The sequence below is a fragment of the Cervus canadensis genome, chromosome 23 (assembly GCF_019320065.1).
Source record: "Cervus canadensis isolate Bull #8, Minnesota chromosome 23, ASM1932006v1, whole genome shotgun sequence".
Taxonomy (NCBI): Eukaryota; Metazoa; Chordata; class Mammalia; order Artiodactyla; family Cervidae; genus Cervus; species Cervus canadensis.
Genome location: NC_057408.1, coordinates 52,758,523 through 52,775,130, shown reverse-complemented (window position 1 = coordinate 52,775,130; position 16,608 = coordinate 52,758,523). Strand labels below are relative to the sequence as shown.

The following is a 16,608-nucleotide window of genomic DNA, read 5'->3' as shown; positions in this document are numbered from 1 at the left end:
CAGGTAAGAATACTGGAGTGGCAAGTAAAATAAATAAATTAACTTACAAAAAAAAAGAATACTGGAGTGGGTAGCCATTCCCTACTCCAAGGGATCATTTGATCCCAACCCAGGGATCACACCCGCGTCTCTTGCATCTCCTGCATTGGCAGGTGGGTTCTTTACCGCTGAGCCACCGTTTACATCAGTGATCTATCTCTCTGCTCTATAATCACCTGCTCTTGAGTTCCTCATGGCTCAGATTTACAGTTAGAAGGTGGATGGGGCATGATTTAAGAGGGAAAATTAAATTTCCAAAAAATTTTATCCTATTTTACTGGAAGAAAGATCTGTGAACAAATAACAGGAAAGACAGCAAAATGGATCTCTACAGAAAATCCTGTGGGATTACAGAGGTGGAATGACTGAATCCACCGGTTTTCAGAAAAGCCTCTGGAGGACCCATTTCAGTGGGCTTTACTGACAACATGAATCTAACAGTAAAACTAGACAACTTGACTCCCTGGTGATTGTCAGCTCCCCTGGCTTATGTAGAGGATTCTAAAATAGTGAAATGACCTCACGTGTTTGTTCTCTCTCTCTCTCTGAACATGAGTTTCCCCTCTTATTTGGGGATCGAGGTTCCCGAGGGAGGGGATATATGTGTACTTACAACTATTGATGCGGTCGTGTGGTGGAAACCGACACAACATTGTAAAGCAATTTATCCTCCAATTAAAAATAAATTTAAGAAAATTTTAAAAACAAGTCTCCTGCTGCAGTTGTGGGTATGCAAATATAACATCCCATAGTCCATGTTTCTCTACCAGCTCTAAGGCAAAAATAATGCAACAAACAATAACACCTGATGTTGTCTGATCCTGCCATCATCTCCTAAGCAGGCTCTAGCACCTTTCTCAGTAAACTTCCTCTGTCTTTCCTACAAATAGACCTGTCTCTGCTCTTCTGACATTCTCAGACTTGTCTGAGGTCCATGTGACAGCCAGTCAGCCAATCAGTGATGCAGCTGCTTTAGCAACACCTCCAAAATGTAGTAGATGCTCATTAAATGCCAGCTCCTTTTACTCCTGTATTTTTCACTTCACATATTCTGTCCATTGATCCAGTTTAAGGAAAGAAAAGTTAGAAAGAGACACGTTGCCTAAACCACTCCATCCTCTCTCACACTCTTACTCTTGTCCAGCAAATTTAAGAAGAGCAATGAAAAAATTCACAGTTGTGTGCAAAGCAATCTAGGTGAAAGAACCTGCTTGAGACACAAGGAGAAGTTTATGGAAATCCACATTCCAATTAGCTTTGCCCCTAACTGCTGACTGTGTTACCTCGGATGGGACCATTTGCCAGTCAGTGGAGGTGAAATCTCATAAAGATTAGTGAGGTTGCTGCTAGGTACAAACAAAATGCTCCTAACCCACCCTGTTCGAGAGTGAAAATATCAAGGGAAATTGTACAAGAAAATATGGTAATATCCTATTTGGAATGTTTTCACAGTACCAGAGGCTAAACAAACCTTAAAGCCCTGGAATGCTGTTGCTTGACATGTAAAATCAAGAAAATTTTCTCCTATGGTACAATGGTACCCCTTTTCAGCCGTGAACATGTTCCTGAAGTAATACCTCCAAATAACTTTCTGTGAATAACTTATATTTTTAACGTACTTGGAGGTGTACGGAGTATTTCTTGTAAATGGAATACATGTAAATCCATGGCTGATTCATGTCAATGTATGGCAAAAACCACTACAATATTGTAAAGTAATTAGCCTCCAACTAATAAAAATAAAGAAAAGAAAAGAAAAGAAAAATCATTTTGTGCTATGAACAATAACTCATATTTGTTTTCTTAGGTACTCTTTCCGTATACTGAGTTTGTGAAAAGTGAAACACTCCTATAGTCCAATATTGTTGTTGTTGGTCACTTAGTCGTGCACCAACTCTTTGCGACCCCATGCACTTTAGCCCGCCAGACTCTTCTGTCCATGGGGTTTTTAAGGCAAGAATACTTGAGTGTGTTGCCATTTTCTTCTCCAGATCTTCCCTATCCAGGGACTGAACCCATGTCTTCTGCATTGGCGAGCGAATCCTTTACCACTGAGCCACCAGGGAAGCCCGATAGTCCAGTATTACACCACACACAAATGTTCGTAGTTTTCAGAGCTAGTGGCCAGATTGCCCAGCCTGCCATATTTGGTGGATGAGGGTGAATAGGGCAAGTGAGAAGGTCTAGGAGGTCCAGCCTTGGCTGCCCTCAAAGCTGCTTTATGCCCAGTGGTTCATCTGTTAACCACTGACTGCCTGAGACCTTCTGAACGTGAAATGGTGTCTGCAGAATACAACTGGTAGAATTGTGGGCAAATGATTGTACGAATGGGCACTTTTAGTCAGTGGTAAGGAATTTGTATTTGTGTGTGTGTGTGTGTGTAAAGACAGGGAAAGAGAGAAACAAAGATAGAGACAGAAAGAAAGTTTAGCACTGTACACAAGTTTTCTAACGGCAAAATAAATAAAATTTTAAAACTCAGATTTTTCTTACTTCAGAAATTTATGACTTATAAGCCTTGATACAAGCTAATTTTAAATTTTCTGAAGTCAGAATGTTCCAATTAGTCATGCTTTAAGATCTTGCCAGTTAGGGTATGTTCATTGGCTGAATGTATTCATTTGGCCTTTTAAGTGATTTTTATAGATAAGAAATTCTTTCATAAGAATTGAGAATCATGGTTTTAAGTCATCCTTCCCAACTTTCTTGAAGCAAAATTCTATAAATAACATCACTGATAATTTTCTCATACGTGGATATTGAAACTTTAAAGATCATTAGTAAGATGAAAGAGAAAGTCAGTGATTTCCTGGATTGGGCACAGGACTTGAGGATTTTTTTTAAACCAATGATCTAGTTTTTGATCATTTTAAAGCACAATACTATAGCCTATAAAGGATTTAATTAGAGAACACAATATGAAAGATAATGGACTTGAAAAGAGCTAGTTTGTAACAAATAGCTTCCATAATTAGGCAACATAACATGAGAGTTAAGAGTAAGCAAACTCCAAATAGTTTCATTAGAAACATGTTATATAAAAATTCTCTTTACTTTTCAAATAAAACAGTCCTTGACATAATGATATTTTACTATACACAATGTAAACAAAGTCTATTAAATAGCAAAATTTTATACATTCAAATCAATATTCAAAATGCTTATCTTTTATTATTATATACTTATTCTGATGTGACTATCAGTGTTCAAAATATGTTATAATTTCTCTTTTAAAATCTTCAGAGCCAATCTTAAGTTTTGCAGGTTTCTTTATAATTTATTCTCCTTTTGGGTCTAGAAAGTATTATTTAGTTTAATCTAGCATTTTGCTTCTTTCCAAAAAATAAATCTTGATCTCAAAGAATGAGCAGTCGCTTCCATTAAGGATATGCCAGCGAGTGCTCTGAAGGCAATTTCAAAGAGTTCAAACTGTTCTTGAGCAACAAGAACTTCATTAAAATACACCCATGACCTTCAGAGTGACTACCTTGAATGACAACCATGTTCACATGAATGAATTCCAGTGTGTTAAAGAAGATTAGGTATGTAAACAACTGCACACCCTGCTCAATAGGCAGCAATTTTCTTTTCCTAAAAAAAATCCTCATTATTTTTAAAACACACTTTTCATTATGCATGAACATAGCTGGTATAGTGGCAGAATGAAGACCCCACAAAGATATTGATGTTCTAATCCCTGCAATACATAAATACATTACTTTATGGTATGTTACACTGTTTTAACACAAAGGGGACTCTGCAGGTGTAATTAAATTAATGAAGTTAAGATGATGTGATTATTACAAATTATCTGAGTGGCCTCATGGTAATCACAGAAGTTCTTTGGAAAAAGGAGCAGAGGTCAGGGATGCAAGGAGTTGTGACGGTGGAATCAGAGGTCAAAGAGAGAGAGATTTGAAGATGCTACACTCCTCGCTTTGAAGATGGAGGAAGGAGACACAAAGAGGAATGCAGGCAGCCACCAGAAGCCAGGACCGGAATAAAGGCAGGGAAAGGGATTCTGCTCTAGTGTGTCCAGAGAGAACATGGGCCGGGCACTGTCATTGTTTTAGTATTTCTGATCTCCAGAGCTATGTTGTTCAGTCTCTAAGTCCTGTCCGACTCTTTGTGACCCCATGGACTGTAGCATGCCAGGCTCCCCTGTCCTTCACTGTCTTCCAAAGTTTGCTCAAATTCATGCCCGTTGAGTTGGTGATGCCATCCAACCATCTCATCCTCTGTCACCCCCTTCTTCCCCTGCCCTCAATCTTTCCCAACATCAGGGTCTTTTCCATTGAGTCAGCTCTTTGACCAGGTGGCCAAGGGTGGGAGCTTTAGCTTCAGCGTTAGTCCTTCTGGTGAATATTCAGGGTTAATTTCCTTGAGGATTGACTAGTTTGATCTCCTGGCAGTCCAAGGGACTCACCACAGCACCACAGTTCAAAAGCATCAATTCTTTGGTGCTCAGCCTTCCTCATGGTCCGACTCTCACATCTGTAAATGACTACTAGAGAAACCAGTAGTCATATAGCTTTGACTATATGAACCTTTGTCAGAAAAGTGATTTCTCTGCTTTTTAATATGCTGTCTAGGTTTGTCATAACTTTCCTTCCAAGGAGTAAGCGTCTTTTAATTTCATGGTTGCTGTCACCGTCCTCAGTGATTTTGGAGTCCAAGAAAATAAAATCTGTCACTGTTTCCACTTTTTCTGCTTCTATTTGAAATGAAGTGATGGGATCAGATGCCATGATCTTAGTTTTCTGAATGTTGAGTTTCAGGCTAGCTTTTTCCTCTTTCACCCTCAAGAGACTCTTTATAGTTCCTCTTCACTTTCTATCATTAGAGGGATATCATCACCAGAACTGTAAGATAATGAATTTGTATTGTTTTAAGCCACTACCTGTATGGTCATTTGTTACAGCAGCAATAGGAAGCAAATACAGTTGGAGATAATATTTACTTCCTCCCCCACCCCCCCTCCCAAGCGTATTTGAAGGCGTTGAACTTTGCAGGGCTTTCTCCAAAAAGAACCTGAGCATGGAAGCTGAAGCAGGCTTCTCTTGCCTATCTGTATTGGTGTTTTCATCCTTTGAGAAAAGAGTGCTCCCAATGCCACCTAGATGGGCTCCTTAGAGGAGCACTTCGGTGCTGTCTGCTACTAGTAGATGCACCTGAGCATATTCCCCTGCTTGCTTTTAGAGAACTTCTCGTTTTGACTCAATCACTACAGAATTTTCCTGTAATAATGGTTAAAGTGAGAGCACGGCCTTGCCCTTAAAAGAAAAGCATGCACAGTCTGCTTCCTTCGGCAGTGCATTTGGAGGGATGTGTGTGTTCGTAAATCATGAGTCAGTAAAATCTTGTGAGCCACTTGCAGTCTGAAGGGTGCAGTCTTAAAGCTGTCAGACTTTTTAAGACTCAGACAATGAGAATTCATAAAAACACCAACATATGAGAAAATAGCAGGATTTATTTTTGTCCCTTTTCTTCCTGTCTTCCCTCTTGTTTCTATCTTCGAGGCTGGGGCCATTTCCAATTCAAGAGCCCTTGAACCAGAAGACAGAGTGTGCCCGTGCATTTTCTGGGGCCATCAAGTTAGGGGGCTCCATGACCAGATTAGGAGTTGAGACACCATCTGGGCCAGAGAATGATGAGGCAACTAGCAACTGCACAGGACGCTCAGCTGCAGCTCCTCTTGACTGAAATCAGGTCAAATCGAAGCTTTAGCCAGTACCCTTTACCTCAGCGGCAACAAATCTCCCCTAAGTGGCTCAGATAAATCAAAATTATTCACTCACGATTTATTCATTCATTCAACATTTACTATCTGCAAATGGAATCGCACCTCTGGACTTTGCTCAGGGGTCAGCGAGTTCTTCCCCGACCACTGGTTAAAAATCGCAGTATCCTGCCCCACTCAACACTCCCTTCCCTCTGCTTCCTTTTTCTCCCTAGTTCTTATGATCGACATACAATATATATTCCTTGTTTGTCTCTTCTTATGCAAGATTACAAACCCCCATGGTGGGGGCGGTTCTTTATTACCTAGTTTTTTTATTTTCCAGTTTAGTAGCTAGCATCTGGAAGATGCTCCATAAATATTTTGCAAGGAATTAACAAACTCCTTAAGGGACCCTACTGTATATTAAGCACCATCCCAGCTGCAGGGGGTAACGGAGTGCAAGGGAGGAGAAGTCGTCTCCTTATGGAAGGCGTTTGTGTTTTAGCATCATGTACAATCTGATGACACAGAGATCGGTGGGAGACCCTGATGTGCAGTGCTAAGTCACTCAGTCGTGTCCGACTCTTTGCGACCCCGTGGACTGGAGCCCACCAGGCTCCTCTGTTCATGGGATTCTCCAGGCAAGAAGAGTGGAGTGGGTTGCCATTTCCTTCTCCGGGAGACCCTAAAGAAGGTGTCTGATCTCTACCATAGGAAATCAGAGAGAGCTTCCTGGAGGAAGTATTGTCTGAGCTCTGAAAGATAAGACTGAGTGAGCCAAGGAGAAATAGACATGAGAAGGCCATAGCATGTTAAGGAACTAAAAATGCCTTAGCCTGAAGGCATTTTTAAGAAGGACATAGTCAAAGAAGAGAATGAAGGAGTAACTGGTGACAAATCACAAAGGGACTTGTAAGCCACATCAGAGAGTTTGGGCTTAACCTTGACTGTTGCTAGTGTAGGAATGGCATGGCAAGATGTGCAGTTTAGAAAGAGTCACATGTCCTAATGAGGAAGGAGCAGACAGGACAGGACAAGAGATTCTAGAGATACTTAGGTGGCTAAACAGACAGGACTTGGTGACTTATTTAATGTGTGAGTGAAAAGGAAGGATCAATCTGTTTTAGTCACTCGAATATTTTGCAAATATTTATTGAGCCTGTATTATAAATGTGGAGCTTCCCAGGTGGCACTGGTATTAAAGAGTCCTCCTGTCAATGCAAGAAATGTAAGAGACCCAGGTTCGATCCCTGGGTTGGGAAGATCCCCTGAAGGAAGGCATGGCAGCCCACTCCAGTATTCTTGCCTGGAGAATCCCACAGACAGAGGAGGCTGGTAGGGTACAGTCCGTAAGGTCGCAAAGAGTCAGACACAACTGAAGCAACTTAGGACAGCACGTATTATATATACTTTTCCATGATGCTAGACATACAGCATGAAGACAGCACTCTTACCCTAGTGATGCCTCCTGCCAAGTCACGCTTAGTTTTTATTCTCTGTTTCTCCCACTAGAATGCAGAGGAGTGACATATGTAAAGATATGGGGGGAACAGTACAAAGGTGACAGTCCTGAGCATGCATATTTAAGAAACGGAAGGAGTGAATGCATTTAATAGTAGTAAGAGATGACATTAGGAAGGAGGGAGAGGCCAGATGCTAAAAGACTGTGCAAGTCAAGGAAAGGAGTTTGACTTTGTTCTGAGGAAAATCATTAGTATGTTCAGAGCAAAGGATTGACATGAACTGATTTGTATTTTGAGATCACTGTGGCTGTGGCTGTGGCTGCTCGTGGAGAATTGATTACATAGGAGGAAGAGTGAATCTGGTTAGAAGTCAGGAGGCCACAACTGAAAGTTGATGGTGGGGGCAGGGGAAATTCCCTGGGCGGTCCAGTGGTTAAGACTCTGAGCTTCCACTGCAGGGTGTATGGGTTCAGTCCCTGGTCTGGGAACTAAGATCCTGCATGTCAGCAAATCAAAACCACAATGAGGTACCATTACACGCCAGTCAGGATGGCTGCTATCCAAAAGTCTTCAAGCAATAAATGCTGGAGAGGGTGTGGAGAAAAGGGAACCCTCTTACACCGTTGGTGGGAATGCAAACTAGTACAGCCACTATGGAGAACAGTGTGGAGATTTCTTAAAAAACTGGAAATAGAACTGCCATATGACCCAGCAATACCACTTCTGGGAATACACACTGAGGAAACCAGATCTGAAAGAGACACGTGCACCCCAATGTTCATCGCAGCACTGTTTATAATAGCCAGGACATGGAAGCAACCTAGATGCCCATCAGCAGACGAATGGATAAGGAAGCTGTGGTACATATACACCATGGAATATTACTCAGCATTAAAAGATTCTTCTGTGAACCAGTCCTCATGAGATGGATGAAACTGGAGCCCCTTATACAGAGTGAAGTAAGCCAGAAAGATAAAGAATATTACAGCATACTAACACATATATATGGAATTTAGAAAGATGGTAACGATAACCCTATATGCAAAACAGAAAAAGAGACACAGAATACAGAACAGACTTTTGAACTCTGTGGGAGAATGTGGGGGTGGGATATTTCAAAAGAACAGCATGTATACTATCTATGGTGAAACAGATCACCAGCCCAGGTGGGATGCATGAGACAAGTGCTCTGGCCTGGTGCACTGGGAAGACCCAGAGGAATCGGGTGGAGAGGGAGGTGGGAGGGGGGATCGGGATTGGGAATACATGTAAATCCATGGCTGATTCATATCAATGTATGACAAAACCCACTGGGAAAAAAAAAAAAATAAATAAATAAATAGAAAAAAAAAAAGGGGCAGAGGAACCAGAGATCAAATTGCCAACATCCTTTGGATCATCAAAAAAGCAAGAGTTCCAGAAAAACATCTACTTCTGCTTTATTGACTATACCAAAGCCTTTGACTTTGAATTATGTCCTTTTATTTTGCCTCCTATATTTTAACTTCTCCATAGTAGACATTATGGTTTTTTTCAGTAAATGTTTGTGTAGATTTACCCACATATTTGCCACTTTCCTATCCCACATTATTTTTACATCTCAGATTCCATCTGGCATCATTTTTCTTCTGCATAAAATCTATCTTTTTAAATTACCTTTAGAGAGTAGCCACTGGCACTACATCCTCTTTAATTTTTATTTCATATGAATAAGTACCTAATTCTGTTTTGTTCTTGAAAGATATTTTCACTGGTTATACAACACTAGGTTGAGAGTGTGTTCTTGTAGCCCTTTAAATTTATAATTCAGCTAACTTTTGGCTCTCACTGTTATTTCTCAGAAATCAGCTGTTTATAGTCAATCCTCTAATGACAGACACCTTCCCTCTTCACTTTTCTTTCTTTTTTTTTTTTTTTTACAAATCCACACTTTTATTTATTTTCAAGAAGTTTAAATCCTCGAAGGGTACAGCATCACACGGATTCTGTGTCCAATGGCCTTAGCAGGAAGGTTACTTCGGAATTTGGTACGAACCATGCCACTGTTTCCATGAGCTCGAGTTATCTTTCCCCAGATTACTCTGGTTTTGTTAGGTTTTCCACCAGGAGTTACTGTGTTGTTCTTTGCTTTGTACACATAAGCACATCTCTTGCCTAGATAGAATTCAGTTTCATCTCGAGCATATACACCTTCAATCTTCAGGAGAGCAGTGTGTTCCCTTTGGTTCCGTAGACCCCGTTTATAGCCAGCAAAAATGGCCTTGGACCACAGCCTTCCAGACATATTTGTCGTTTTAGAAGTCCCGTTCCCAGCAGGCCTTCACAGGGTCCAAGATGGCTGAAAGAGACCCCCTCTTCACTTTTCAAATTGTATCTTACTCTGCAGTTTCACCCTGTGAGTAATTGTTGTTGTTGTTGTTGTTTTATCATGCTAGGAATTTTTGTACCTTCTCAAAGGTACTCACTGTAACAGTCAAAAACAGACATGGGCTCTGTGTCATGAAGCTTGTGAAGAAATGAGAGAAAATGAAATAAATACTAGAAACAAAGCTGGTTTTGGGTATATTGAATATGATGCATCTTGAAAGTTTTTAAGTGGAGGTACAAAGTGGATAATATATATATGTATGTATGTATGTGTGTGTGTATATATATAAACTCAGAGAAATTTGGATTGAACATGCTAAGTTTGGACATCATATAGGTAAAGGAAGAAAATAGTATAAAATCATTATGTAGAGCGAGAAGAGATGAAGTCTTAGGATAGATCTTGAGAAATTACACTGTTCACTGGCCAAGGAAATGGGAAATGAAGACTGAGAGGAAGTAACAGGGAATTAGGGAGAAAACAGCAATGTCTGTGTTCGCAGATTATAGTACACTGTTTAAATAAGATGGCCCTGAAATCAGACTACAGTGGATTGAAGAGTAAGGGAGAGCGAGAAAATGGAGGCATGATGTCTTATGCAAAGCAGTGTGGGCTAATGTTTGAGGCAATAAAAAGCAATCTTGAAATTTCAATGTGCACGAGATGGCAAAGGTTGATTTGCTGCTCAACTGTTAATCCACTGTGGGTTCACATCAACTCTGCTGATGTCTTGAATCATTTAGAACTAGTAGGAAGTGGCAGCTATTATCAGGGACATTGTTGGTCTCATAGTGGGGAAAATAAAGAAAGTGACAGGACCATGAAATTGTTGTAGAAGCTGCTTCTTGAAAGTGTCACCTATCACATTCACATAAAAGTGAAAGGAAAAGTGAAAGTGTTAGTCACTCAGTTGTGTCCAACTCTTTGCGACCCATGGACTATATATAGCCTGCCAGACTCCTCCATCCATAGGATTTTCCAGGCAAGAATACTGGGAGTGGATTGCCATTGCCTTCTCCAGGGGATCTTCCCAATCCATGGATCGAACCCAGGTCTCTGGCATCACAGGCAGACTCTTTACCATCTGAGCCACCAGGGAAGCCCCATGTTCACATATAGTTTCATTAACTAAAGAAAGTCACATGGCCAGACTTAATGTGAATGGGGAGAGAATATTTAAGTAAATATGTAATCTAATATGGTTAAGATCTCACATGTATAGAAAGTTTTTTCACTATTTTTATTGTAAGTGAGGACAGTGGGAAATGAGAGACCATATGATTGAGAGATTTTTTATCAGAGATAATTAATAGTGCTTAATTGCCATGGGAATGAATCTAGCTCTAAGAGAATTATTGACTGTATTGGGAAAACAGGGCCTGGTTGGTATTTTGAGGTTTCTAAGAAATAGGATCCAATTTATGAAGGGTGGCCCTGGCCCTAGGTAGAAGTTTCTCCCTCACTAATGAAATAAAATTTTAAAAAGGGATAAGAACTCCTCTAAATAGATTTGTAGGTTTTTTAGAGGGTGCTAGATAGAATTCCAATATATATGAGATTTTCTCTTTGCTTTGTGAAGTAGAATACAAGAAATAGAACAGGACAATGGAGGGAATTAAGGAAGGTGTCCTACATCGAGGAAAGTGGAGAAGTTTTGAAATACTCACTGTGGAGAAGAGTAGAGAGAATGGAACAAAAGATATACTCAAATTGTTAAACGGTCCTGAGAATAAATTTGATTTTTCTGATTATAAATTTATAGTGTCATCATCTACCCTCTTGTGTTTTTCTCTTGCTGTATTTGCTCAGGTGCAGGCAGAATAAAGCAGTTGAATTGTATTCATCCAGTTGGGGTCTTGCCAGATGGAAGTGAAGAAATAAGAAGGGCAAAGGATATTAAGTTCTTGGCAAGAGTGTAATTGAAATTATGACCCATGAAATCTTAGCTGAAAAGAGTGCAGCCAAGATACAAAAGATCTGATGCACTGAGATGAAGGCAGATCAAACTGGAGAATGATGATGAGGGAGCAGTAGATGTTATCCAACGTATAAACTCAGAGAGGAGGTGTAGGAAGTGAGTGGCTTACAGTCATTCATTTGGGGTTTGAGGAGTTAAGGGTGGTGGCAAGTTTTGGAATGTGAGGAAGTAGGTGGATTAAGAGACTATGATGTTGGATGGTTTACCCACTGTGTTCTGAAGACATCCATTGTCATAGGAGAGAGCCTGTGTGCTGGTGACAGCAGCTTTGATGAATAAAGAGTGATCTGGTTATCTTTAGCTTCTGGTGACAAGAAGAGAGACATACTGGCCTTCCAAAATATCATGCTTTTCAATGAATAGTTCTTTTCCCCCAAGAAACTAGGAGGAGTAATTGTAGATAGAGAACAAAAAAATCTAATCTTCAGAAAAAGCACCTGACAAAACCCAACACCCATTCATGATAAAGAAAACTATCAGCAAGCTAGGAATATAGAGAAATTCTTCAACTTGGTAAAGAACCTCTGCAGACTCCCCACAGCTAACATTATACTTAATGGTGAGAAACCAGAAGCTTTTATCCTTAAGACTGAGACCAAACCAGTAATCTCCACCACTCCTGTTCAACACTGTGCTGGAAGTCCCTGCTAATGAAATAAGACTGAAAAGGAAATAAAACTCATACAAATTGAGAAAGATGAAATAAAGCTGTCTCTTCACAGATGGCATGATTGTCTATGCAGAAAACCACACAAAGAATTGACAAAAGCACTAGTGGAACTAATAAGCAATTATATCAAGGTTACAAGATATAATAGTAGTATACAAAGGTCATCTTTTTAATATACCAGCAATGAACAGTTGGAATTTGAAACTTAAAATACGGTAGCATTTAAATTAGCACCAGAAAACTTAAAATACTTAGATATAAATCCAAAAAGCATGTTCAGAATCTGTATGAGGAAAACTATAAACCCTGATGAAAGAAATCAAAGGTCTAAATAGATGGGTATCCCATGTCCATGGATAGGCAGAGTCTCTGTGGTTAAGATTTCATTCCTTCCTAATTTGGTCAGATGATTTAACAGAATCCAAATAAATTTTCCCAGCAAGTTTTTTGGGGGCCATCTACCAACTGATTATAAAGTATGCATGGAAAGGCAAAAGGTCAAGAATAGCCAATATGATACTAAAGAAAAAGAACAAAGCCAGAGAACTAACAAATTAATACTGCTTGACCTCAAAACTTAATATAAAGCTATAGTAAGTGAGATGGTATAGTGGTGGTAAAAGGATAGAAATAATACATCAATGGAATAAAATAGAGAGTCCAGAAATAGATTTATCCATTTATAATCAGCTGACATTTTACAAGCAATAAAAGGCAATTCAGTGGAGGCAGAACTGACTTTTCAACAAGTGCTATCTTAACAATTGGACATGCATATACAAAAATAATAATCTATACAGACCTTACACTTTTCACACACAAAAAAATGGATCGTAGAGAAAAATGTAAATCACAAAACTCTAACACTTCTAGAAATTAACAAGAGAGTAAGCTAGATGACCTTGGGTTTGATGATGATTTTTTAGATGCAGTACCAAAAGCACCGTCTATGAAAGAAAATATTAAGTTGGGATTTACTAAAATGAAAAACATCTGCTCTGTTGAAGACACTATCAAGAGAGGAAAAGCCACAGACTGAGGGAAAATATTTGCAAAAGACATATCTAATAAAGGACTGTTATATACAAAATATACAAAGAACTCTTAAAACCCACACAATCTGAATTAAAAAATGAGCAAACGACTAGAACAGATACTGCAGGAAAGAATATATACAAATGGCAAATAATCATATAAAAAGATGCTCCATGTCTTGTATCATGCTTTGTTGTTGTTTAGTCACTAAGTTGTGTCCGATTCTTTGTGACCCATAGACTGTAGCCCACCAGGCTCCTCTGTCCATGGAATTCTCCAGGCAAGAATATTGAAGTGAGTTGCCATTTCCTTCTCCATGGGATCTTCCCAGACTCAGGTATTGAATCCATATCTCCTGCATTTACAGGTGGGTTCTTCCACTGAGCCACCATGGAAACCCATCATCATCCCTTAGGGAAATGCAAATTAAAACAACAGTTACCACTATATCTTAGAATGGCCAAAATTCAGAACACAGGCAACACCAACTGCTGGTGAGGAATAATATGAACAACATTTATTGCTAGTAGGAATGCAAAATGGTATAGCCACCTTGAAAGGTGATTGGGCAGTTTTGAATAAAAAATATATATATTTTAGCATATGATCCAGTAATTGGGCTCCTTAGTATATACCCAAATGAGTAGAAAACCAACATCCACACAAAAACGTGCCCACAGATGTTTATAGCAGCTTTGTTCACAATTGCCAAAACTTGGAAGCAACCAAAATATCCTTGAGTAGTGAATGCATAAATAAATGATAGAATATCCAGGCAATAAAATAATAATCACTACTGAAAATAGCTATTAAGCCATGAGAAGACATAGAGGAACATTAATTGCATATTATTAAGTAAAAGAAGCCAGTTTGAAAAGGTTACATATTATATAATTTCAATTATAGTTGGCCCTTGAATGAAGCAGGGGTTAAGGTTGCTGACCTTCTTTACAGTCAAAAATCTGAGTATAACTTATAGTTAGTCCTTCATATATATGATTCTTCCCCCTGAATCTGCAGTTCCACATCCATGGATCCACCCAATAGCAGGTTGTATAGTGGTGTAGTATTTACTTTTGAAAAAAACATGGTTATTAGACAACCTTTGCAGTTCAAGATCTGCTGTTGAAAAAAGCAAGAGAGTTCTAGAAAATATCTGCTTTATTGACTACGCTAAAGCCTTTGACTATGGATTACAACAAACTGTGGAAAATTCTTAAAGAGATGGGAATACCAGACCACCTTCCCTGCCTCCTGAGAAGTCCATATGCAGGTCAAGAAACAACAGTTAGAATCAGACATGGAACAATGGACTGGTTCCAAATTGGGAAGGGAGTACATCAAGGTTCTATATTGTCACCCTGCTTATTTAACTTATATCAAGAGTACATCATGAGAAATGCCAGGCTGGATGAAACACAAGCTAGAATCAAGATTGCTGGGAGAAATATCAATAATCTCAGATATGCAGATGACACCACCCTTGTGGCAGAAAGCGAAGAGAAACTAGAGAGCCTCTTGATGAAAGTGAAAGAGGAGAGTAAAACAGCTGGCTTAAAATTCAACATTCAGAAAATGAAGATCATGCCATCCGGTCCCATCACTTCGTGGCAAATAGATGGGGAAACAATGGAAACAGTGACAGACTTTATTTTCTTGGGCTCCAAAATCACTGCAGATGGTGATTGCAGCCGTGAAATTAAAAGACGCTTGCTCCTTGGAAGAAAAGTTATGACCAGCCTAGACAGCATATTAAAAAGCAGAGACATTACTTTGCCAACAAAGGTCCATCCAGTCAAGGCTACGGTTTTTCCAGTAGTCATGTATGGATGTGATATTTGGACTATAAAGAAAGCTGAGCACTGAGAAGAATTGATGCTTTTGAACTGTGGTGTTTGAGAGCCCCTTGAACTGCCAGGAAATCCAACTAGTCAATCCTAAAGGAAATCAGTCCTGAATATTCACTGGAAGGAGTGATGCTGAAGCTCCAATACTTTGGCCACTTGATGCGAAGAACTGACTCATTGGAAAAGCCCATGATGCTGGGAAAGATTGAGGGCAGGAAGAGAAGGGGATGACAGAGGCTGAGATGGTTGGATGGCATCCCCGACTCAGATAGACATGAGTTTGAGCAAGCTCCAGGAGTTAGTGATGGACAGGAAAGCCTGGTGTGCTGCAGTTCATAGGATCGTGAAGAGTTGGACATGACTGAGCGACTGAACTAATGCAGTTCAAACCCATGTGGTTCAAAGGCCAACTGTAAATGATGCTCTGGAGAAGGTAAAACTAAGGGGATAGTAAAAAGATCACTGGTTCCCAGAAATTCCTGGAGAGCGAAGAGGGAATGAGTAAGACAGGGCACTGAAACTATTCTGCGTGATACTGTGATGGGGGATGCATGTCGTTAGACATTTGTGAAAACCCATAGACTGTACAACATAAAGAATGAACCTTAATGCAAGCTATAGACGTTGGCGATTAATAACGCGTCAGTGTTGGTTCATCAGTTGTAACAAATGGACCATACTAATGGGAGATGTTAATTATAGGGGAAACCACGGAGGATGAGAAGGGGACTTTCTATACTTTCTGTTGAATTTTTCTATAAACCTTGAACTGCTCCAGCTATAGTCTATCAATATTGAAAATCAATACTCATCCAATTCCTTAACCCACTATTTGGAAGAATCAGATAGCTGTTACCTCCTCTTAAGTGTTTTGTACTTGTCTCAAAAACCAAATCTTCCAATGACAGAGGCAAGGTACACCAGCACACTCATTAATTTTATTCAGTGTATTTTAAGCTATGATACATTTTTTAATGTTTAGCAAAATAAATGTGAATGTGTCTAGAGATGTTTGTGTATGACATGCACATGTCTCTCCTAAGCATCTGAAATACTCTTTAAACAGTTCGTGAATATGGATAAAAGATAATAAGGAAGAAAAGAGAAAGAGAGCACAGCTAACTTACCATCAGTTGGTAAGAGGCAGTGAATTTGCAGGAAGCAGCATGTTCTAAAGTTGCTCCAGGCATATTCCTTTTTGGCTCTCCTTCTTTGGTATAAACCTGACTCGGTCCAGTGAATTCCCAATGTCCTTCCTCCTTCCAAAACCAATTCCTACTCACATGCTTGGCGAAGAAAAGCTACACTGACCTGCAGAGAGGCTGCCCTGCCAGCAACGTGATGTTTTACCTTTGCTGTGGAAACTGCATTAGAGCTTTTTTTAAAAACATATCAAGCCATTATTTGTGTGTTTAATACCTGCCAACGTCCTTGGCAGAGAAAGGATGCTCTAGATTAAAGCTGAGCCTGGTCACTTTTGGCTAGT

At 39.6% G+C, this 16,608-nt stretch overlaps 2 protein-coding genes across 3 annotated transcripts in view; one reads left to right on the top strand and one right to left on the bottom strand.

Annotated features, from left to right (window-relative positions):
* Positions 1 to 16,608, top strand: part of DLGAP1 (DLG associated protein 1) — a 770,938-nt gene that overhangs the window by 211,032 nt on the left and 543,298 nt on the right. The window lies entirely within an intron of this gene.
* LOC122425347 (60S ribosomal protein L35a-like) lies at positions 9,127 to 9,571 on the bottom strand. Its single transcript, XM_043443655.1, has one exon. It carries the CDS (start codon positions 9,506 to 9,508, stop codon positions 9,176 to 9,178), a length of 333 nt encoding a protein of 110 aa, XP_043299590.1. The 5' UTR covers positions 9,509 to 9,571; the 3' UTR covers positions 9,127 to 9,175.

What these genes read in the sequence shown, in the direction of transcription:
- LOC122425347 (XM_043443655.1), bottom strand. Translation starts at nt 9,508, where the DNA reads ATGTCTGGAAGGCTGTGGTCCAAGGCCATTTTTGCTGGCTATAAACGG.